Source organism: Lampetra fluviatilis, chromosome 32, assembly GCF_964198595.1.
Source record: "Lampetra fluviatilis chromosome 32, kcLamFluv1.1, whole genome shotgun sequence".
Lineage (NCBI taxonomy): Eukaryota > Metazoa > Chordata > Hyperoartia > Petromyzontiformes > Petromyzontidae > Lampetra > Lampetra fluviatilis.
Window position 1 is genome coordinate 3520215 of NC_136306.1, and position 23429 is coordinate 3543643.

The window sequence follows — 23429 nt, forward strand, 5'->3', positions numbered from 1 at the left end:
ACCGCGTCTCCCTCCTCTTCTCCCCTCGTATCCACTCAAGTGTCCCCGCGTCTCCCTGCGTCTCCATCGCGTCTTCTCCCCTCGTCCACTCAGGTCTTGTACCACGTCTCCGATTCTCTTCCCCACGTCTACTGCGTCTTCTTCCCCCTTTGCGCTTCGACGTGCGCTGCTTACGTCTCACCGCGTCTCCCCTCACCTCCCTCGTCTCCCCCCCCCCCTCACGTTCCTCTTTCTCTTCCTCATCACTCCCCTCGCCTCCCTCTGCTCGTCTCCGTCACCTTTCCTCCTCATAACCTCACTACCCCCTTCGTCGGTCCCTCGCTTCTCGCCTCATCTCCCCTCTCACGTGCCCTTACCTCCCTCTCATCTCCCCTCTCATCTCCCCTCTCACGTGCCCTGACCTCCCTCTCATCTCCCCTCTCACGTGCCCTTACCTCCCTCTCATCTCCCCTCTCATCTCCCCTCTCACGTGCCCTGACCTCCCTCTCATCTCCCCTCTCACGTGCCCTTACCTCCCTCCCATCTCCCCTCTCATCTCCCCTCTCACGTGCCCTTACCTCCCTCCCATCTCCCCTCTCATCTCGCCTCTCACGTGCCCTTACCTCCCTCTCATCTCCCCTCTCATCTCCCCTCTCACGTGCCCTTACCTCCCTCCCATCTCCCCTCTCATCTCCCCTCTCACGTGCCCTGACCTCCCTCTCATCTCCCCACTCACGTCCCCTTACCTCCCTCCCATCTCCCCTCTCATCTCGCCTCTCACGTGCCCTTACCTCCCTCTCATCTCCCCTCTCATCTCCCCACTCACGTGCCCTTACCTCCCTCCCATCTCCCCTCTCATCTCTCCTCTCACGTGCCCTGACCTCCCTCTCATCTCCCCTCTCATCTCCCCTCTCACGTGCCCTTACCTCCCTCCCATCTCCCCTCTCATATCCCCTCTCACGTGCCCTGACCTCCCTCTCATCTCCCCTCTCATCTCCCCTCTCACGTGCCCTTACCTCCCTCTCATCTCCCCTCTCATCTCCCCTCTCACGTGCCCTTACCTCCCTCTCATCTCCCCTCTCATCTCCCCTCTAACGTGCCCTTACCTCCCTTCCATCTCCCCTCTCATCTCCCATCTCACTTGCCCTGACCTCCCTCTCATCTCCCCTCTCACGTGCCCTTACCTCCCTCTCATCTCCCCTCTCATCTCCCCTCTCATCTCCCCTCTCACGTGCCTCTCGTTGGCTCTCTCACGTCTCGGCTCCCTGGTATTTGCCTCAAGTCCCCTCAATCTCCTCGTCTCCCCTCGCCTCTCCCGTCCTCTCATTACACCCCCAACCCCCCACCCCTCCTTATCATCCTCCCATCTCCCTCACTTCTCACCTCCCTTATTTACACCTCACCGTCTCTGGCGTCTCCCCTCACTCACCCCTCACCTCCCTAATTTCTTCCCTCCCTCCCCTAATTTCCTTCATCTTCCTTCACCTCTCTCGTTCTCTTCACTTTCACTCACCTCTCTCATTCCCTTCATCTTCCCTCAACTATCTCATTCCCCTCACCTTCACTCACCTCTCATTCTCATCATCTTCCCTCAACTCCCTCATTCCCCTCTTCTTCCCTCACCTCTTTCATTCCCTTCATCTTCCCTCAACTCCCTCATTCCCTTCATCTTCCCTCACTTCTCCCTCAAATCATCTCCCTCACAAATCCCCTCACTTCTCACATCTCCCTCTCATTCCCATCACCACCCTTCATCCACCCCTCACCTCCCTCACTTCTCACAGAATCATCTCCCTCAGATTCCCCACCAAGGCCCTCACCTCCCGCCGTCATCAACCTCGTCATCTCCCCCTTCCCACCACCGCCGCCGCCATCACCATCGTCACCACCTTCGCCATGGACGTGGTGAAGGCCTCGCTCGTGTGCTTCAGCCTGCTCTTCTGGCTGGCCGGCCTGGCCACGCTCTCGCTGGGCCTGTGGGCCCGCCTCGCCCTGTCCCTCTACCTGGAGGAGCTCACCACGGGCGACTACAGCAGCGCGCCCTACGTGCTGCTCGCGGCCGGGGCCGCCGTCACCGCCTGGGGCTTCCTCGGCTGCTTCAGCGCGGCCACCGGCAACCCCCGCCTGCTGCGGGTCTACGGCCTCTTCCAGGTCGCCGTGCTCGTGGCCGGCCTCGCCGCGGGCCTCTCGGGCCTCTTCTACCGCCGCGACATCGCCGAGGGCTTCCGCCACGGCCTCGCCCGCGCCCTGCGGCTCTACGGGGACGACGACGCCAAGAGCGCGGCCATGGACGGCCTGCAGAGGGCCCTGGACTGCTGCGGGGTGGACGGCTTCCAGGACTGGCTGCCGGCGCCCTGGTCCCGGGGCCGCCTCAACAACGGCTCGGTGCCCGAGAGCTGCTGCGTGCGCCGCCGCGGGTGCCGCAGCGACCCCGTGGGCCCAGCGGGCGAGGGCATCTTCCCCGACGGCTGTTTCACCAAACTCGTGGACCTCGTGAGCGACAACCTCTTCTACATCGCGTGCGGCGCCCTCGGCCTCGCCTTCACGCAGGTCATCGGCATCGCGCTCGCCTGCGTGCTCGCGGCGCGCATCGAGGCCGGCCCGGGGCCCGAGGGCGACCGCGACACCCTGTCCTAGGAGGGGGTGGCCCTCCCCTCCCCGCCCTGCCACTCCACCCCGAGCATCGGGACGCGTCTCTACCAAAGGGGCCCCAGGCCACGGGCCCGAGGGGACCCGGAGGGGCTCCAGAGAGACTTGCAAAGGGACCGGGGCTGGGGTGGGGGTACCGCCATACCACGCCATCCCAATGGGAGCCCAGAGACCCAAAGGGGCCGGAGGGGCCCAGCGGTGGGGGGGGTCCTCGGAGGAGACACAGAAGACGCCGACGGCGAGGGGGACAACCCCTGCTGACGGGACCCAGAGGACCAAGGAGGTCCAGTGAGTAACCACGTGGGGATCGCCACGAGATCTCCTACGGGGTCCCGGGGGAGACTCAGGGAGGGTCAAGACGAACGTCTGCTGAGAGGCCAAGGGGGTCCGAGGGGGCTGAAGGGGGCCCGTGGGGACGCGTGAATCGCGAACACAGCGCGTGTGGGTGCAGCGAGTCGCGCACCCGGGGTGCGGGTATCGCGTGCCAGGGGTGCGTGTGTCACGTGCTTGAGGTACGTGTGTCGCGTACCCGAAGTACCTGTGTCGCGCACCTGGGGTACCTGTGTCGCGTACCCGGGGTGCGTGTGTTGTGTACCCGGGATACACGTGTCGCGGCACCCGGGGTACCTGTGTCACATACCTGGGCTACGCGTGTCGCGTCGCGTACACCGTGTGGAGGCAGCGTTGACTCTCCACCCAGAGGCCGGGAGGGGGTACCCAAACCAGGCCCCCCACCAGTCGCCGGCCCTGGGGGCCCCGCGTGGACGGGATAAGAAGGGGGGGGTGGCGGTCGTGTAATCTGTTGTCTGTCACGTGACCTCGCCCGGTGAATGGGGGGCACGTGGGAGGGTGGAGGGGGTGGACACTGCCCCCCGCACCTTGTCCGAACTTAAAACCGCAACTGGCCATGTGTGGCCTTGAACCCCGTCCGCCCGTGCCCCCCCCCCCCCACCGTGACTTGTTCATCTTGATCGGAAAATAAAACGCGGCAACTGCTCACAGAATGGGCAGCTCGTGGTGAGTGTGATGAGCGTAAGTTATGTGTGGTGTGAGTGTGGTATGTGTGGTGTGAGTGTGGTATGTGTGGTGTGAGTGTGGTATGTGTGGTGTGGTGAGTGTAGTACGAGTGGGGAGTGTAGCATGTGTGGTGTGGTGAGTGTGGTATGTGTGGTGTGAGTGTGGTATGTGTGGTGTGGTGAGTGTAGTACGAGTGGGGAGTGTAGCATGTGTGGTGTGGTGAGTGTGGTATGTGTGGTGTGAGTGTGGTATGTGTGGTGTGGTGAGTGTAGTACGAGTGGGGAGTGTAGCATGTGTGGTGTGGTGAGTGTGGTATGTGTGGTGTGAGTGTGGTATGTGTGGTGTGGTGAGTGTAGTACGAGTGGGGAGTGTAGCATGTGTGGTGTGGTGAGTGTGGTATGTGTGGTGTGAGTGTGGTATGTGTGGTGTGGTGAGTGTAGTACGAGTGGGGAGTGTAGCATGTGTGGTGTGGTGAGTGTGGTATGTGTGGTGTGAGTGTGGTATGTGTGGTGTGGTGAGTGTAGTACGAGTGGGGAGTGTAGCATGTGTGGTGTGGTGAGTGTGAGTGAGCGTGGTATGTGTGGTGTGAGTTTAGTATGTGTGGTGTGGTCCGGGTAATATGCGTGGGGAGCATGCTGTGAGTGTGGTGAGTGGTAGGTGTGGTGAGTGTGGTGTAAGTGTGGTATGTGTGCTGTGAGCGTAGTGAGTGTGCTGAGTGGTAGGTGTGGTGAGTGTGGTGTGTGCATGTGGTGTGAGCGTGGTCAGTGTGATGACAGCGTGGTGGACGTAGGGTGTGTAGTGAGTGCGATGTGGTGAGTGAGCGGTGGCGTAGTGGTTAGGGTGCTGCGTTCCAAACCCGGCCACTCGAATTAGATTCCCGCTCACGACCAATATATTCATATGAATACAGTGAGGGAAAAAAGTATTTGATCCCCTGCTGATTTTGTACGTTTGCCCACTGACAAAGAAATGATCAGTCTATAATTTTAATGGTAGGTTTATTTGAACAGTGAGAGACAGAATAACAACAACAAAATCCAGAAAAACGCATGTCAAAAATGTTCTAAATTGATTTGCATTTTAATGAGGGAAATAAGTATTTGACCCCTCTGCAAAACATGACTTAGTACTTGGTGGCAAAATCCTTGTTGGCAATCACAGAGGTCAGACGTTTCTTGTAGTTGGCCACCAGGTTTGCACACATCTCAGGAGGGATTTTGTCCCACTCCTCTTTGCAGATATTCTCCAAGTCATTAAGGTTTCGAGGCTGACGTTTGGCAACTCAAACCTTCAGCTCCCTCCACAGATTTTCTATGGGATTAAGGTTTGGAGACTGGCTAGGCCACTCCAGGACCTTAATGTGCATCTTCTTGAGCCACTCCTTTGTTGCCTTGGCCGTGTGTTTTGGGTCATTGTCATGCTGGAATACCCATCCACGACCCATTTTCAATGCCCTGGCTGAGGGAAGGAGGTTCTCACCCAAGATTTGACGGCACATGGCCCCGTTCATCGTCCCTTTGATGCTGTGAAGTTGTCCTGTCCCCTTAGCAGAAAAACACCCCCAAAGCATAATGTTTCCACCTCCATGTTTGACGGTGGGGATGGTGTTCTTGGGGTCATAGGCAGCATTCCTCCTCTTCCAAACAGCGAGTTGAGTTGATGCCAAAGAGCTCCATTTTCATCTCATCTGACCACAACACTTTCACCAGTTGTCCTCTGAATCATTCAGATGTTCATTGGCAAACTTCAGACGGGCATGTATATGTGTTTTCTTGAGCAGGGAAACGTTGCGGGCGCTGCATGATTTCAGTCCTTCACGGCGTAGTGTGTTACCAACTGTTTTCTTGGTGACTATGGTCCCAGCTGCCTTGAGATCATTGACAAGATCCTCCCGTGTAGTTCTGGGCTGATTCCTCACCGTTCTCATGATCATTGCAACTCCACGAGGTGAGATCTTGCATGGAGCCCCAGGCCGAGGGAGATTGACAGTTCTTTTGTGTTTATTCCATTTGTGAATAATCGCACCAACTGTTGTCACCTTCTCACCAAGCTGCTTGGCGATGGTCTTGTAGCCCATTCCAGCCTTGTGCAGGTCTACAATCTTGTCCCTGACATCCTTGGAGAGCTCTTTGGTCTTGGCCATGGTGGAGAGTTTGGAATCTGATTGATTGCTTCTGTGAACAGGTGTCTTTTATACAGGTAACAAGCTGAGATTAGGAGCACCCCCTTTAAGAATGTGCACCTAATCTCAGCTCGTTACCTGTATAAAAGACACCTGGGAGCCAGAAATCTTTCTGATTGAGAGTGGGTCAAATACTTATTACCCTCATTAAAATGCAAATCAATTTATAACATTTTTGACATGCGTTTTTCTGGATTTTGTTGTTGTTATTCTGTCTCTCACTGTTCAAATAAACCTACCATTAAAATTATAGACTGATCATTTCTTCGTCAGTGGGCAAACGTACAAAATCAGCAGGGGATCAAATACTTTTTACCCTCTCTGTATATGAACCGGTCCTGGGCTTCCCCCTAGGTCGACTCAGCTTTAAATGAGTAGCTGGTACGGCGCTAAACATCGCACCGCCGTGCAGGCCCGCATAGGTGCTCGCTAACAGCACTTGCCCCAAAAACCTATATGGGTGCTCTTTGGTGTGTGAAGTAATTGGTGGTGTGGGAAGTGTGGTGAATGTGGTGGGAGTTATGGGAAAGATTATGGGTAGGGGTCAGATGCGTAAGCAGTTCGTGGCGGTGTGTACTCTTCCCCCCCCTTCTCTCTCGCTGCCATCTCCCTTCTCTCTCCCCTTCTCTCAACCACGTGTAGTGAGTCATTCAGAGACAATATTTAGGAGGCAACAACGTTTATTCTACACTTTACCCAACACTGTTACACACGGGACTAAATACACCGATTCTCACTCTTGTTACGCATAGGACCCCAATACACCTATTTATCTTGCATACGGGATAACTATAATCGGGTCAATGCAGCAACGTGCTGCCTGATCGACAATGTCGAAGACGGAGACGAAGACGTAGCACTTCACCTGCAGACAGCCCGGATCTGTAATTGGGGCTTCCCTTTTATCTCTCTCGGCGCGGTCTGGCTCCACCCTCGGCCGCGCCCTGCATCCAGAATATTCCCGACGGTTCCAGGCTACACCGCACCTGTTCCCTCTCTGGCTCTGCCCTTAACCACGCCTCTTTCGGGAACTCTCTGGACGTTTACAGCTACTCCCCCCATGCCCCCTCGTTCACCTTTGGCCCACATTACTCACCCTGGCCCATCACGTGCTTAATCCGGTGCCGGGGTGACTCATCCTCACATGGCCCCGACCACCAGCCGCCCCCCACCACACTCCCCCAGTGACCGACTCTGTGGTGATTCTCTGCGGCGCTGGTGGAGGCTGAAATCCCCTACTCTGTCGGTAGGACTCATCAGGCTTCCTCCTGCTCGCACCCAGTACCACGCCCTTAGTGACCCACTGAGTGGTACTGCACAGTGTGTGAGCCTCTGCCCCTGTTTCAACGGCACTTGGCGCGACACGCCGTAGTGATCCATTTAACATCACTACATCATCCCCCCCCCCCTTATAAAACTCAGCCGTCCCGGCTGACACCCATACCCTGTACAGCGGAACGAACTACCAGAACACAACACACAAAGCAACGAAGCCCCTAGCTTGCAAGCAAAAGTAAACACGACAACTCGAAGACCTCCTAAACAATAGCGAGACAACCATACCCGCAACGAACAGCGGCAACATTAGGAACCTCCCTCGCGAGTCAACAGCCCGAACGAACAACAACAATGCAATACAGCAATATCAACAACAAAATACTCCGACGCCCCATAATGACCCACCCCGGACTATGTACAAAACTCGATGACCGCCAACCCGCCGCCGCCCACGAGCCCAGGAAGGACCCAGTTCAACCGGCAAACGCAGCCTGGCTCGTGGCTGCGGTTTCTTGTCAGGTGGCGAAATAAATAGGATGACCGGGTGGGTTATTTAAAAGTCACAGTTTTGGAGCGGGTTCTCATCGCCGGGCCACCAGGCGGGGCAAGGGCAGGTTTACCGGGGGCCCCGGGGATGACTTGAAGAAGGCCTAACGGGCGCGGCCCCTTCTGGACAGAAGATGGGAGAGGAGGGGAAGTGGATGTCAGCTGCTCCCTCCCCACTGGATGGCTTTCCGACGGCGTGACGGGCAGCCCCGAGGTCATCAAGTGCTGGATTCCTGTGGGCGGAGGAACAGAAATCCACTGAGGCACAACTTCGGTGGGCGCACGCCCGGGTCGTCGGGCACATCAGACACCCGGCCTCGGGGCAGTGGGGATGAAACATCAAGACAAGGCAGAAAATACAGTTTCGGTCACGACGGGTGCACGTACCAACGTCTGCGACCGACCTGGATCCGAATGCATTGGGGCCTCTTGACCTCTGTCACCTCGACCGGGCCCTGCCACTGTCTATATAACTTGGGGGACGTGCCCACGGGCACCTGAGGGCAGTGCTGCCAAGCCCTCTCCCCGACATTCCACGGCTTCGTTGGACGCTTGTCGTTTAGCTAAATTCAGGCAAGACGCCTCCCGCGCCTCAGCCAGCCGTCTAAGCGTGAGGCGCGTAAGTTCCGTCACAGCTATCTTTTTAGCAGGTGAGTCAATATTCAACTGGGCCTCCATGGGGGGAGTCACGCTCTCTCCCGTACATAAAAAAGAACGGGGAGAACCTGGTAGAGGCGTGAGGGGCCATTCTATAGGCCGCGAGGACGCCCGTAACGTGTACATCCCAGTCGGACTGTGCATCATTGACCTGCTGACACAACATGGCCGTGAGAGTCCTATGCAGCCGTTCCACCATCCCATAAGTCTGTGGGTGGTAGGGCGAAGTCCGAATTTTCCTAGTACCCAATAGGTCGCACACATCCTTCAACTACTTGGAAGAAAAGTTACGGCCTTGGTCCGTAAGGAGACGCTCCGGGGCACCCTTGTCCAAGACATACCCATTAATGAAAGCGTCGGTAATGGACGTAGCCGATTGATCCCGCAGAGACCATGCGACGGCCCACCGTGACAGGTATTCTACTCCCATGAGCAGAAATGTATTCCCCCTCGGCGTGGTGGGAAATGGGCCGAGGATGTCGAGAGCGACAAGCTCGTTTATGTATGACACCCCAATAGACTGCAGTGGTGGTCGGGCCAGCCTTTGCGGTGATTTACGACGCACGCACTCCACACATGCTTGTAGGATGTTGTGGACGTCTGCGGACATCCCGGGCCAAGAGAAGTCGTGGTTCAAAGCAGACAATGTCTTCTGCCCACCAAGGTGCATTAGCCGCACATGGGTAGCCCTCAGGACTTTACCCCGCAGGACAGTTGGTGCGACGATGCGATGGTGCTGCACTTCTGCATCCCACCTCATAAGCAGCCCATCCCTGATGACCACCGGGGACGCCTCCCCCGGGCCCTTTCTGCAACTCGCTGTACCGACGCGGCGACGCATTTTCAAAAGGGAGGCGCCCTCCACCTGGAGGCGCCCCCACTCGTCGAGCGCAAGACCGATGGTACTGTCGCGCTCGACTGTCGCGACGGGGGATGAAACGTCCACAGACGCCACCATAGCGCAAGGCACTCTGTCACCTTCTGGTTTACAACACCTTGCCCCACTGGCCTTTCGGCGGCAATTGCGACAAAGTGTCCGCGTTACAGTGCCGCGACGCCTTTCTGTAGGTGACAGTGAAGGAGTAATCCTGCAAAACTTCTAACCAGCGCGAGAGCTGTCCCGATGGTTGATCAACTCGTAGCGCATACTGCAGAGCCGCGTGATCCGTGCATACCACGAAATGTCTACCGTATAGGTACAGCCGGTACTGCTGCACGAAGTTAACGATGGCTAGAAACTCGCGGCGCGTAACACAATAACGCTGCTCTGCGGGAGACAGCACCCGGCTCCCGTAGGCAACCACACTTTATACCCCGTTCTCTACCTGCGATAGGACGGCGCCTATTTCGGTGTCACTGGCGTCCGTGTCCGGCACAAACGGTACAGAGAGGTCGGGGTAGCAGAGGGGTGGTGCATTCACGAGACCATCTCGCAACGCAACAAAAGCGGCCTCCTCCTCCTCTCCTCCCCACCGAAATCTCTGCCCCTTAGCGGTAAAAGCGTGGAGCGGTTTCGCGACTGTCGCAAACCCGGGCACAAAGCGGCGACAATATGACGCGAACCCCACAAAACTGCGGACGTCACCCACCGACTTGGGGGCTGGCCTCGAGCGCACACAAGCAGTTTTATTGGGGTCCATGGCAATCCCCGCCTCACTCACAATGTGCCCCAGGTAACGAACCGACCTCTGCAAGAGATGACACTTCTGCGCCTTAAATTTCAAATTTGCCGCCCGCATTTTAACAAACACCGAGCGCAATTGCTGTAGATGCTCTCGAAATGTGCGTCCAAAGACGATCACGTCATCCAAATAAATAAAGCGGAACTCCTACTGGAGTTCCGATAGCACCAATTCAATCAGTCGCTGAAAGGTAGCCAGGGCCGAGTGAAGTTTCATCGGCAAACAGTTAAACTGAAAAAGCCCTTGTGGGGTGCGAAATGCTGTTTTGGGCTTTGAGCTTTCATCCAAGGGCAACTGCCCAAACACCGACAGCAAATCCAAGGTGGAAAAGAATCGTGCACCCGACAAGGCATCCAATGAATCGTCCATCCGTGGGAGCGGGTAAGCATCTGCCACGGAGACCTTGTTCAATTTTCTAAAATCCACGCAAAATCTCATACTCCTGTCCTTCTTCTTAACCAGAACGATGTGCGCCCCCCACGGACTGGTGGACGGAGAAATCATGTCGGTGGCCAACATCTCGTTGACAGTCCGACGCACAAGGTCCTTTTCTTTTGGGCTAAACCGAAACGAATTTTGGCGGATGGGAGCGGTATTACCCGTATCAATATGCATCAAAGACGTGCATCCCATATCAAATCTACTTTTGCTAAAAACGTCAGAGAACTCCCGGAGCAAGGCTCGTAACTCGCCCCTCTGCTCACTTGTCAAATCTGGGTTCTCAGCGCCCAACACATTCCTCCACGACTTGTCCCGCCGCCACTCCGCGCTCCACTGAAACCTCTTCACAACACGCAGCCGTCGCGTGAGCCAAAACTGTACCTGCCTGCACAGACGCGGCACGAAATCCTGCATTCAAAACCTGGGGGAAAGGTTCCTGATCCTCTCTCACGATCGTCTGGGCTCCTACCAGCATGAGACCCTTAACTGCCCTGTTCGAGGTGGTCAGGAGAACCCCCCCGCCGTAACTTCTCAGTCGAGTTTGTTTCGCAGTCGTAACGGCACACGCATTTGTTCTCCCGGGGGAACTCGAACAGCCTCCCACACCAGGGCCTGAACTGTAACATGCGCCGCACTCAATCGAGTCGGGGCCGACAAGAATGCCAACCGACGCCCCAACGGGAATTCATCACAACCCTGGTCCACAAGTGTTCTAAGGGGCATCTTCTTCAAAAAGTCGGTCCCCAATTGACAAGGTACAGCCAGTGACTTTGAGACTAGCACTGGTCCTGTCATCTCAATATCTCCGATCCGAACTGTTGCAATTATCTGACCCACAATGCCCAAACTCCAGCCATTAACAGCGACACAAGTACTCCCTATAGGTCCCAAACAAATCGATTTTTGCGGCAACAACCTGTTAATTAGTTCCAAAATCAGGGTGGCGGATGCGCCGGTGTCTATCAACACCCGGACCTCTACACCCCGCACCGTCCCTACAATTGCTGACGATCCCACTGCCGCTGCTATGGCCCCATGTGCCAATGCCGTCCACTGACCCGGACGCCGCGGCCATCCAACACCCTCAAAACATACGCATCTCAGGCGCCGCGACACGATTTAAATCAGCGACACGCGAACATGCGTCTGTGATGGAGATGCCTGAGGTAACTGTGTAGGCCGGGTGTGTGATGCACCATGACTCGCCTTTGGGCTTAGAGGAGCGGAGGTCGGCGGGGTGGAGAACGATGGAGGCGCGACGAGCTGTCCCGGCTCGGCGCGGCATCCCTTGGAGACGTGGCCGGGCAGGCCGCACTTGAAGCAGGTGATGGGCGCCTTCCACGGGGAAGAGACGACCTCCTGCTTCCATCCCACATCGGTCCTCGCCCGCTGACTCCCCACCAGCGATGCTCAAATTGGAGGGGACTCCTTTTCCTCCGGCTTTTCGATGTCTCCCGGCAGTCCAGCGCACGCGGCCACTCCGACTCGCCGCCGCAAATTACAGTGCGCCTGGATACAGCGCGCTGCCCTGAGAGATGTTAGGTCGTCATCTTCTGTGGCGGTCAAAAAAACGTCCATGTCCCGTGCCAACGCCAATAGTCGTTCCCGAACCAGAGAGTCCAACCCTGCCTGATCCATTTTAGGGTACGCTGCTTGGCCCAGCGACATTAGCGCGCTGCGGAAGGCGAGGGGCATCTTGGCCTCTCCTCATCTCCGTGTGGCAAACTTCTGTCGCACGTTGGACGGCGGGTCAAAAATCAATTCCATCTGTGCGCACGCCATTGTCAACATTGTCCTCTCCAACGGGTGAATCGCATAAAAAGCCGCTAAGGCATCGTCATCTAACATTGTAGGCAGTGCACGCGTGTCAGTCCAACCAGCTAGTTCGCACGTTGCAGAAGATCTTCTTTGAAAGGCTGCCCAATCGCCCCCAGAGGCAACGAACTCCCTTACCGCTTCCCCAGGGTGGGCACCTCCAAGCGCGAAGCCGGCGGCACGTCAAATTTGGCGGGAGCGGTTTTGCCGCCACGCCGACAAAATGGCGGCCGCCCGCGCAGGCTGCGGCTCCATGGCTTCCCGCGCTCGCGACATGGCAGCGGCGGGGGCGGCTGGGCTGTCTCCTCGCTTTTCCTAAGCCGCCGCTTCTCTATCCGGCACTTCAATCTCGGCCACAAGCGCCGCAGCCGCAGGCAGCAGGTCGGCGAGGAACGTGCTTCTCATCCGGCGTGCCCCTGCAGGCGCCCGCAGCAGCGCCGAGGTGCAGTCCTCCTCGCGCTGCTCCGCGGGGAGCACCTCCGGGCTCCGGCCCCCGGGGCTGTCTGGGGAATCATCGCTCCATCGTCTTCATTGTCCGTCGACATCCTCGACCTTGACATATGAATTTAACTATTCTTTCCTAACTAGTTGTTTTCAAGTTAATCGTTAACATTTCCGACACCAAATGGAGTGAATCATTCAGAGACACTATTTAGGAGGCAACAATGTTTATTCCTACACTTTACGCAACACTGTTACACACGGGACTACATACACATATTCTCACTCTTGTTTCACATAGGACCACAGCACACCTATTCCCCTCGCATACGGGATAACTATAATCGGGTCAGAGCAGCCAACGTGCTGCCTGACCCACGATGTCGAAGACAGTGATGAAGACGTAGCACTTGGGTTCCACTTCACCTGCAGTCAGCCCGGATCTGTGATTGGGGCTTCCCTTTTATCTCTCTCAGCGCGGCCTGGCTCCACCCTTGGCCGCGCCCTGCGTCCAGAATATTCCAGATGGTTCCAGGCTCCGCCCTTAACCACACCTGTTTCGGGAACTCTCTGGACGTTCTCAGCTACTCCCCCCATGCCCCCTCGTTCACCCTTGGCCCACATTACTCACCTCGGCCCATCACGTGCTTAACCCGGTGCCCGGGTGACTCGTCCTCACATGGCCCCGACCACCAGCCACCCCCTACCACACTCTCCAGAGGTCGCAATCGGGTACCCGATACCCGTACCCTACCCGATACCCAGCTGGTACGGGTACCCGTTTGCGACCCTGGTGCGGCCGGGTACGGGTAAGGAATCAAAACCTGTTTGCGACCTCTGACACTCTCCCAGTGGCCCACTGCAGAGGCCGCAAACAGGTTTTGATTCCTTACCCGTACCCGGCCGCACCAGGGTCGCAATCGGGTACCCGTACCCGTACCCTACCCGATACCCAGCCGGGTACGGGTAGCCGGGTATCGGGTAGGGTACGGGTATTGGGTACCCGATTGCGACCTCTGGCCCACTGTGGTGATTCCCTGCGGCGCTGGTGGTGGCTACAATCCCCTCCTCTGTCGGTGGGACTCATCTGGCTTCCTCCTGCTCGCACCCAGTACCACGCCCCTAGTGTCCCACTGAGTGGTACTGCATGGTGTGTAGCCTCTGCGCCTGTTTCAACGGCACTTGTCGCCACGCGCCGTCGTGATCCATCTAACATCACCACGCGCGCGCTCTCCACGGGGAGGCGCTCTCCGCCCGCTGTCAGCAACCCGCGGTTTCCAGAGCAAGCACGCAGCTCCTAAACGGCTGCTTCGTGACGTTCATTATTAAGGACCACCGCCTCGCATTCACCACGCGGGAGGGCATTGCGGCTCGTGGCATATTGAGTTTTTGTTTTTGCCGAATTCTAAAAAAATGGCCGTTCTTGTTATTTTGGTTTCCGACCCCCGCGCTTGCGGATCCTCTCTGCTCGTGGTGGACGAGACACCTCGCTCACACTCCCACTGCCACAGTCCTCTCGCCGTTCCCCACCACCACGAACCTCTAACCCCACACCCCCCACCAGTGACCGCAATGCCCAAGTCCCCTGCTCTAACCCAGTAACCTAACCCTGAACTGCATCGAGTAACCGCTAACCGTAAACCCTAATTCTAACTCTAAACCCCCTAACTAGCATATAACCTTAACCTGTAAACCTACGCCTTACGTATAACCCCTAAACCTACCCATAACAATCATCCTACTCCTAACCCTACCCCTGTCACTCAGCTAATCCTACCCCTGTCACTCAGCTAACCCTACCCCTGTCACTAAGCTAACCCTACCCCTGTCACTAAGCTAACCCTACCCCTGTCACTAAGCTAACCCTACCCCTGTCACTCAGCTAACCCTACCCCTGTCACTCAGCTAACCCTACCCCTGTCACTCAGCTAACCCTACCCCTGCCACTAAGCTAACCCTACCCCTGTCACTAAGCTAACCCTACCCCTGTCACTAAACTAACCCTACCCCTGTCACTAAGCTAACCCTACCCCTGTCACTAAGCTAACCCTACCCCTGTCACTAAGCTAACCCTACCCCTGTCACTCAGCTAACCCTACCCCTGTCACTAAGCTAACCCTACCCCTGTCACTCAGCTAACCCTACCCCTGTCACTAAGCTAACCCTACCCCTGTCACTAAGCTAACCCTACCCCTGTCACTAAGCTAACCCTACCCCTGTCACTAAGCTAACCCTACCCCTGTCACTAAGCTAACCCTACCCCTGCCACTAAGCTAACCCTACCCCTGTCACTAAGCTAACCCTACCCCTGCCACTAAGCTAACCCTACCCCTGTCACTAAGCTAACCCTACCCCTGTCACTAAGCTAACCCTACCCCTGTCACTAAGCTAACCCTACCCCTGTCACAAAGCTAACCCTACCCCTGTCACTAAGCTAACCCTACCCCTGTCACTAAGCTAACCCTACCCCTGTCACTAAGCTAACCCTACCCCTGTTACTAAGCTAACCCTACCCCTGTCACTAAGCTAACCCTACCCCTGTCACTAAGCTAACCCTACCCCTGTCACTAAGCTAACCCTACCCCTGTCACTAAGCTAACCCTACCACTGTCACTAAGCTAACCCTACCCCTGCCACTAAGCTAACCCTACCCCTGTCACTCAGCTAACCCTACCCCTGTCACTCAGCTAACTCTACCCCTGTCACTCAGCTAACCCTACCCCTGTCACTAAGCTAACCCTACCCCTGTCACTCAGCTAACCCTACACCCTGTCACTCAGCTAACCCTACCCCTGTCACTAAGCTAACCCTACCCCTGTCACTCAGCTAACCCTACCCCTGTCACTCAGCTAACCCTACCCCTGTCACTCAGATAACCCTACCCCTGTCACTCAGCTAACCCTAACCCTGCCACTAAGCTAACCCTACCCCTGTCACTCAGCTAACCCTACCCCTGCCACTAAGCTAACCCTACCCCTGTCACTCAGCTAACCCTACCCCTGCCACTAAGCTAACCCTACCCCTGTCACTAAGCTAACCCTACCCCTGTCACTCAGCCAACCCTACCCCTGTCACTAAGCTAACCCTACCCCTGTCACTCAGCTAATCCTACCCCTGCCACTCAGCTAATCCTACCCCTGTCACTCAGCTAATCCTACCCCTGCCACTAAGCTAACCCTACCCCTGCCACTAAGCTAACCCTACCCCTGCCACTCAGCTAATCCTACCCCTGCCACTAAGCTAACCCTACCCCTGCCACTAAGCTAACCCTACCCCTGCCACTAAGCTAACCCTACCCCTGCCACTAAGCTAACCCTACCCCTGCCACTAAGCTAACCCTACCCCTGCCACTAAGTTAACCCTACCCCTGCCACTCAGCCAACCCTACCCCTGTCACTAAGCTAACCCTACCCCTGTCACTCAGCTAACCCTACCCCTGCCACTCAGCTAATCCTACCCCTGCCACTAAGCTAACACTACCCCTGCCACTAAGCTAACCCTACCCCTGCCACTAAGCTAACCCTACCCCTGTCACTCAGCTAACCCTACCCCTGCCACTCAGCTAATCCTACCCCTGCCACTCAGCTAATCCTACCCCTGTCACTCAGCTAATCCTACCCCTGCCACTAAGCTAACCCTACCCCTGCCACTCAGCTAACCCTACCCCTGCCACTAAGCTAACCCTACCCCTGCCACTAAGCTAACCCTACCCCTGCCACTAAGTTAACCCTACCCCTGCCACTCAGCCAACCCTACCCCTGTCACTAAGCTAACCCTACCCCTGTCACTCAGCTAACCCTACCCCTGCCACTCAGCTAATCCTACCCCTGCCACTAAGCTAACCCTACCCCTGCCACTAAGCTAACCCTACCCCTGCCACTAAGCTAACCCTACCCCTGTCACTCAGCTAATCCTACCCCTGCCACTAAGCTAACCCTACCCCTGCCACTAATCTAACCCTACCCCTGCCACTAAGCTAACCCTACCCCTGCCACTAAGCTAACTCTACCCCTGCCACTCAGCTAACCCTACCCCTGCCACTAAGCTAACCCTACCCCTGCCACTAAGCTAACCCTACCCCTGTTACTCAGCTAATCCTACCCCTGTCACTCAGCTAACCCTACCCCTGCCACTAAGCTAACCCTACCCCTGTCACTAAGCTAACCCTACCCCTGTCACTCAGCTAATCCTACCCCTGTCACTCAGCTAACCCTACCCCTGTCACTAAACTAACCCTACCCCTGTCACTCAGCTAACCCTACCCCTGCCACTAAGCTAACCCTACCCCTGTCACTAAGCTAACCCTACCCCTGTCACTCAGCTAATCCTACCCCTGCCACTAAGCTAATCCTACCCCTGTCACTCAGCTAATCATACCCCTGTCACTAAGCTACCCCTGTCACTCAGCTAATCCTACCCCTGTCACGAAGCTACCCCTACCACTAAGCTAACCCTACCCCTGCCACTAAGCTAATCCTACCCCGAACCCATACCCGCTACCCCTGCCCCTATCACCATCTCTGTCCTGCACGGATCAGAGGGTCTCGTGGCCCCAATGCGGCACCACCGCCACCGCCCACACCACTACCACCACCACACACCACTACCGCCACCACACACCACTACCACCACCTCATAGGACCATCACTGTGGGTTATCTCACAAAGTGGTGCTCATTTTATCTACCCTACAGGGACGATTAATTGGCTGTGGCGACCCCCATACAGGATTTTAATTTGCAACTTTCCGATTGCGAGCTGCTCGCTCCACTGCTCAGCAGCAACGAGGCCAGAAAGTTTAGTGGGGGTCGATGTCGGTCTAGGTCCATGGGAGTCCAGTTTACCATGGGAGTCCAGTTCATCATGGAAGTCCAGTTCACCATGGGAGTCCAGTTTACCATGGGAGTCCAGTTTATCATGGTAGTCCAGTTTACCATGGGAGTCCAGTTTACCATGGGAGTCCAGTTCACTATGGGAGTCCAGTTCACTATGGGAGTCCAGTTTACCATGGGAGTCCAGTTTACCATGGAAGTCCAGTTCACTATGGGAGTCCAGTTTACCATGGAAGTCCAGTTCACTATGGGAGTCCAGTTTACCATGGGAGTCCAGTTTACCACGGGAATCCAGTTTACCATTGGAATCCAGTTTACCATGGGAGTCCGGTTTAGCATGGGAATCCAATTTATCGTGGGAGTCAAATTTACCATGGGAGTCCAGTTTACCATGGGAGTCCAGTTTACCATGGGAGTCCCGTTCACCATGGGAGTCCAGTTTATCGTGGGAGTCCCATTCACCATGGGAGTCGAGTTCACCATGGGAGTCCAGTTCACCATGGGAGTCCAGTTTACCATTGGAGTCCAGTTTACCATGGGAGTCCGGTTTAGCATGGGAATCCAATTTATCGTGGGAGTCAAATTTACCATGGGAGTCCAGTTTACCATGGGAGTCCAGTTTACCATGGGAGTCCCGTTCACCATGGGAGTCCAGTTTACCATGGGAGTCCCATTCACCATGGGAGTCCAGTTCACCATGGGAGTCCAGTTTACCATTGGAGTCCAGTTTACCATGGGAGTCCAGTTCACCATGGGAGTCCAGTTCACCATGGGAGTCCAGTTCACTATGGGAGTCCAGTTCACCATGGGAGTCCAGTTTACCATTGGAGTCCAGTTTACCGTGGGAGTCCAGTTCACCATGGGAGTCCAGTTCACCATGGGAGTCCAGTTTACCATTGGAGTCCAGTTTACCATGGGAGTCCAGTTCACCATGGGAGTCCAGTTTACCATTGGAGTCCAGTTTACCGTGGGAGTCCAGTTCACCATGGGAGTCCAGTTCACCATGGGAGTCGAGTTCACCATGGGAGTCCAGTTCACCATGGGAGTCCAGTTCACCATGGGAGTCCAGTTCACCATGGGAGTCCAGTTCACCATGGGAGTCCAGTTCACCATGGGAGTCCAGTTCACCATGGGCAGGAATCCGCAACCTGCGGTTCTTTAAGGACTTCTAAATTTGAATCTTTCGTGACTGCAAGGATTCATACTCTTAGGTTTTTTTTCGGTAAAGTCAGGTAGGTCAAAAAATGATAAAAGTAAAAAAAAAATCACGACGTTTTGCAGGCAACACAAGCTTCCGTCTTCAGGTGGAACCGTCACAGCACGATTGCTGTATCAAGTAAAGAAAACGTCGTGATTTTTTATTTTACTTTTATAAAAAAAATTACCTACGTGACTTTTCCGAAAAAACCTTAGAGTCTTTAAGCACTGTTTCGTGGCGTTATTTATCAAGGGCCGTCTCGCATTCACATGCACGGAGTGTTTTACTGAATTCGACAAAAATGACTCTTCTTGTTATTATTTTGCTCGTCGACCCCTGGTCTCGGGTTGTAGTTATCGCTCGGGATGAAGTTAGGATTAGGAATAGGGGTAGGGAGAGAGTTAGGGTGGCTCAGAGGCTCATGATAAATGTTCCGTTCACAGTCAGAGCACAACCCCTGACCCCGAATCTCTTCCCATACTCCGAACCGCCTCTCCTCTCCTCCCCTCTCCCATTTCTCTCCCCGATCTCTCCTCTATCTGTGCTTAACTCCTCTTCCCTACCTCTCTCCCTCTCTCTCCTTTCATCCTCCATCTCCTACTCATATCCTCTGCCATTGTTCTGTGTCTCTCTTCACTCTCCCTCCCACCTCTCTCATCGCCTTCATCTCTACTCCCTCTCTCTCCCCTCTTTCTCTCTTTTTTTAATTAACACGAAATATATTTACGAAATAAATACGCGTGGCGATTACAGAAAATACATTGTCAACGTAAATATACAATTAACAAGATGCCAAAAATGCAACTTTCAGATCCTGCATGCGTTATATACGCATAGCGAGTATATATAAGCAATTCCGGTTTTAGCTTCTGAATTCAAAACGAACATAACAGCTTATAACATTCATGGGATAATAGACAGCACAGTATTATTATTACATTGAAGCTACCACCTCATTCAACTGTAACACATTGTTTCACAACATTAACAACGCACCATTTCAGTGGTATTGCTCGGCACGCACCTAAAACTTCTCAAAGTATAAAGAAAATTGCATCTTTAAAATTAAGGAAGAATTGCTGCTACTTTGAAGCAGTTGGAAAGACGCTGTAGTGAAATACATTTGTTTTCATAGGTGCAGGGGAAGATAGTCTCTCTCTCTCTTTTTTTACGATCAGTGGAAATAAGAAGATACTCGGTGTAGTCGGCACTTTGCTTCGTTCATCATTCCTTGCTCTCCCTCGATTCTTCATTCTTCCACCTCTCCTCTCCTCCTTCACTCTCCCCCTCTCTCTCTCTCTTCTCACGCTCACTCCCTCTCCTCTCACTCTCTCTTCTCCAGCTCACTCCCTCTCCTCTCACTCTCTCTCCCCCTCTCACTCCCTCTCCTCTCACTCTCTCTTCTCCAGCTCACTCCCTCTCCTCTCACTCTCTCTTCTCACGCTCACTCCCTCTCCTCTCACTCTCTCTTCTCCAGCTCACTCCCTCTCCTCTCCCGGTGCCGGGATCGATATCGCATTTTGTTCTCATTACGCGCGCCCGTTTGCTCCTCTTCATCTCACGGGCGAGGGAGACACGGGGTGAGGGAGACACGGGGTGAGGGAGACACGGGGTGAGGGAAACACGGGGTGAGGGAGATACGTGGTGAGGGAGACACGGGGTGAGGGAGACACGGGGTGAGGGAGACACGGGGTGAGGGAGACACGGGGTGAGGGAGACACGGGGTGAGGGAGATACGTGGTGAGGGAGACACGGGGTGAGGGAGACACGGGGTGAGGGAAACGCGGGTAGACACGGGGTGAGGGAGACACGGGGTGAGGGAGACACGGGGTGAGGGAGACACGGGGTGAGGGAGACACGGGGTGAGGGAGACACGGGGTGAGGGAGACACGGGATGAGGGAGACACGTGGTGAGGGAGACACGATGTGAGAGAGACACTGGGTGAGGGAGACGCGGGTAGACACGTGGTGAGCGAGACACGGGGTGAGGGAGACACGGGGTGAGGGAGACACGGGGTGAGGGAAACACGGGGTGAGGGAGACACGGGGTGAGGGAGACACGGGGTGAGGGAGACACGGGGTGAGGGAGACACTGGGTGAGGGAGACGCGGGTAGACACGTGGTGAGGGAGACACGGGGTGAGGGAGACACGGGGTGAGGGAGATACGTGGTGAGGGAGACACGGGGTGAGGGAGACACGGGGTGAGGGAAACGCGGGTAGACACGGGGTGAGGGAGACACGGGGTGAGGGAGACACGGGGTGAGGGAGACACGGGGTGAGGGAGACACGGGGTGAGGGAGACACGGGGTGAGGGAGACACGTGGTGAGGGAGACACGTGGTGAGAGAGACACTGGGTGAGGGAGACGCGGGTAGACACGTGGTGAGGGAGACACGGCGTGAGGGAGACACGGGGTGAGGGAGACACGGGGTGAGGGAGACACGGGGTGAGGGAGACACGGGGTGAGGGAGACACTGGGTGAGGGAGACACGGGGTGAGGGAGACACGTGGTGAGGGAGACACGGGGTGAGGGAGACACGGGGTGAGGGAGACACGTGGTGAGGGAGACACGATGTGAGGGAGACACGGGGTGAGGGAGACGCGGGTAGACACGTGGTGAGGGAGACACGGCGTGAGGGAGACACGGGGTGAGGGAAACACGGGGTGAGGGAGACACGGGGTGAGGGAGACACGGGGTGAAGGAGACGCGGGGTGAGGGAGACACGGGGTGAGGGAGACACGGGGTGAGGGAGACACGTGGTGAGGGAGACACGATGTGAGGGAGACACTGGGTGAGGGAGACGCGGGTAGACACGTGGTGAGCGAGACACGGGGTGAGGGAGACACGGGGTGAGGGAGACACGGGGTGAGGGAAACACGGGGTGAGGGAGACACGGGGTGAGGGAGACACGGGGTGAGGGAGACACGGGGTGAGGGAGACACTGGGTGAGGGAGACGCGGGTAGACACGTGGTGAGGGAGACACGGCGTGAGGGAGACACGGGGTGAGGGAGACACGGGGTGAGGGAGACACGGCGTGAGGGAGACACGGGGTGAGGAAGACACGGGGTGAGGGAGACACGGGGTGAGGGAGACACGAGGTGAGGGAGACACGGGGTGAGGGAGACACTGGGTGAGGGAGACACGGGGTGAGGAAGACACGTGGTGAGGGAGACACGGGGTGAGGGAGACACGGGGTGAGGGAGACACGTGGTGAGGGAGACACGATGTGAGGGAGACACGGGGTGAGGGAGACGCGGGTAGACACGTGGTGAGGGAGACACGGGGTGAGGGAGACACGGGGTGAGGGAGACACGGGGTGAGGGAGACACGGGGTGAGGGAGACACGCGGTGAGGGAAACACGGGGTGAGGGAGACACGGGGTGAGGGAGACACGGGGTGAGGGAGACACGGGGTGAGGGAGACACGGGGTGAAGGAGACGCGGGGTGAGGGAGACACGGGGTGAGGGAGACACGGGGTGAGGGAGACACGGGGTGAGGGAGACACGGGGTGAGGGAGACGCGGGGTGAAGGAGACGCGGGGTGAGGGAGACACGGGGTGAGGGAGACACGGGGTGAGGGAGACACGGGGTGAGGGAGACGCGGGTAGACACGTGGTGAGGGAGACACGGGGTGAGGGAGACACGGGGTGAGGGAGACGCGGGTAGACACGTGGTGAGGGAGACACGGGGTGAGGGAGACACGGGGTGAGGGAGACACGGGGTGAGGGAGACACGGGGTGAGGGAGACACTGGGTGAGAGAGACACGGGGTGAGGGAGACACGTGGTGAGGGAGACACTGGGAGACTTGGGGTGAGGGAGACATGGGAGGTGAGGGAGACACGGGGTGAGGGAGACATGGGGTGAGGGAGACACGGGGTGAGGGAGACGCGGGTAGACACGTGGTGAGGGAGACACGGGGTGAGGGAGACACGGGGTGAGGGAGACACGGGCTGAGGGAGACACGGGGTGAGGGAGACACGGGGTGAGGGAGACACGGGGTGAGGGAAACACGGGGTGAGGGAGACACGGGGTGAGGGAGACACTGGGTGAGGGAGACACGGGGTGAGGGAGACACGGGGTGAGGGAGACACGGGGTGAGGGAGACACGGGGTGAGGGAAACACGGGGTGATGGAGACACGGGGTGAGGGAGACACTGGGTGAGGGAGACACGGGGTGAGGGAGACACGTGGTGAGGGAGACACGGGGTGAGGGAGACACTGGGAGACTTGGGGTGAGGGAGACATGGGAGGTGAGGGAGACACGGGGTGAGGGAGACATGGGGTGAGGGAGACACGTGGTGAGGTAGACACGGGGTGATGGAGACATGGGAGACACGGGGTGAGGTAGACACGGGGAGAGGGAGACACGGGGTGAGGGAGACACGGGGTGAAGGAGACGCGGGGTGAGGGAGACACGGGGTGAGGGAGACACGGGGTGAGGGAGACACGGGGTGAGGGAGACGCGGGTAGACACGTGGTGAGGGAGACACGGGGTGAGGGAGACACGGGGTGAGGGAGACGCGGGTAGACACGTGGTGAGGGAGACACGGGGTGAGGGAGACACGGGGTGAGGGAGACACGGGGTGAGGGAGACACGGGGTGAGGGAGACACTGGGTGAGAGAGACACGGGGTGAGGGAGACACGTGGTGAGGGAGACACGGGGTGAGGGAGACACTGGGAGACTTGGGGTGAGGGAGACATGGGAGGTGA

The 23429-nt window shown here is 56.7% G+C and overlaps 1 protein-coding gene across 1 annotated transcript; it reads left to right on the top strand.

The window, feature by feature from the left end:
- Positions 1 to 1875: 1875 nt before the first annotated feature.
- Positions 1876 to 2727, top strand: LOC144943807 (tetraspanin-7-like). The gene has a single exon (XM_078871651.1). The coding sequence runs from the start codon at positions 1876 to 1878 to the stop codon at positions 2614 to 2616; it is 741 nt and encodes a 246-aa protein (XP_078727777.1). The 3' UTR covers positions 2617 to 2727.
- Positions 2728 to 23429: the final 20702 nt, after the last annotated feature.

Excerpts from the sequence above, each read along its gene's own strand:
- LOC144943807 (XM_078871651.1), top strand. The coding sequence starts at position 1,876 with ATGGACGTGGTGAAGGCCTCGCTCGTGTGCTTCAGCCTGCTCTTCTGG.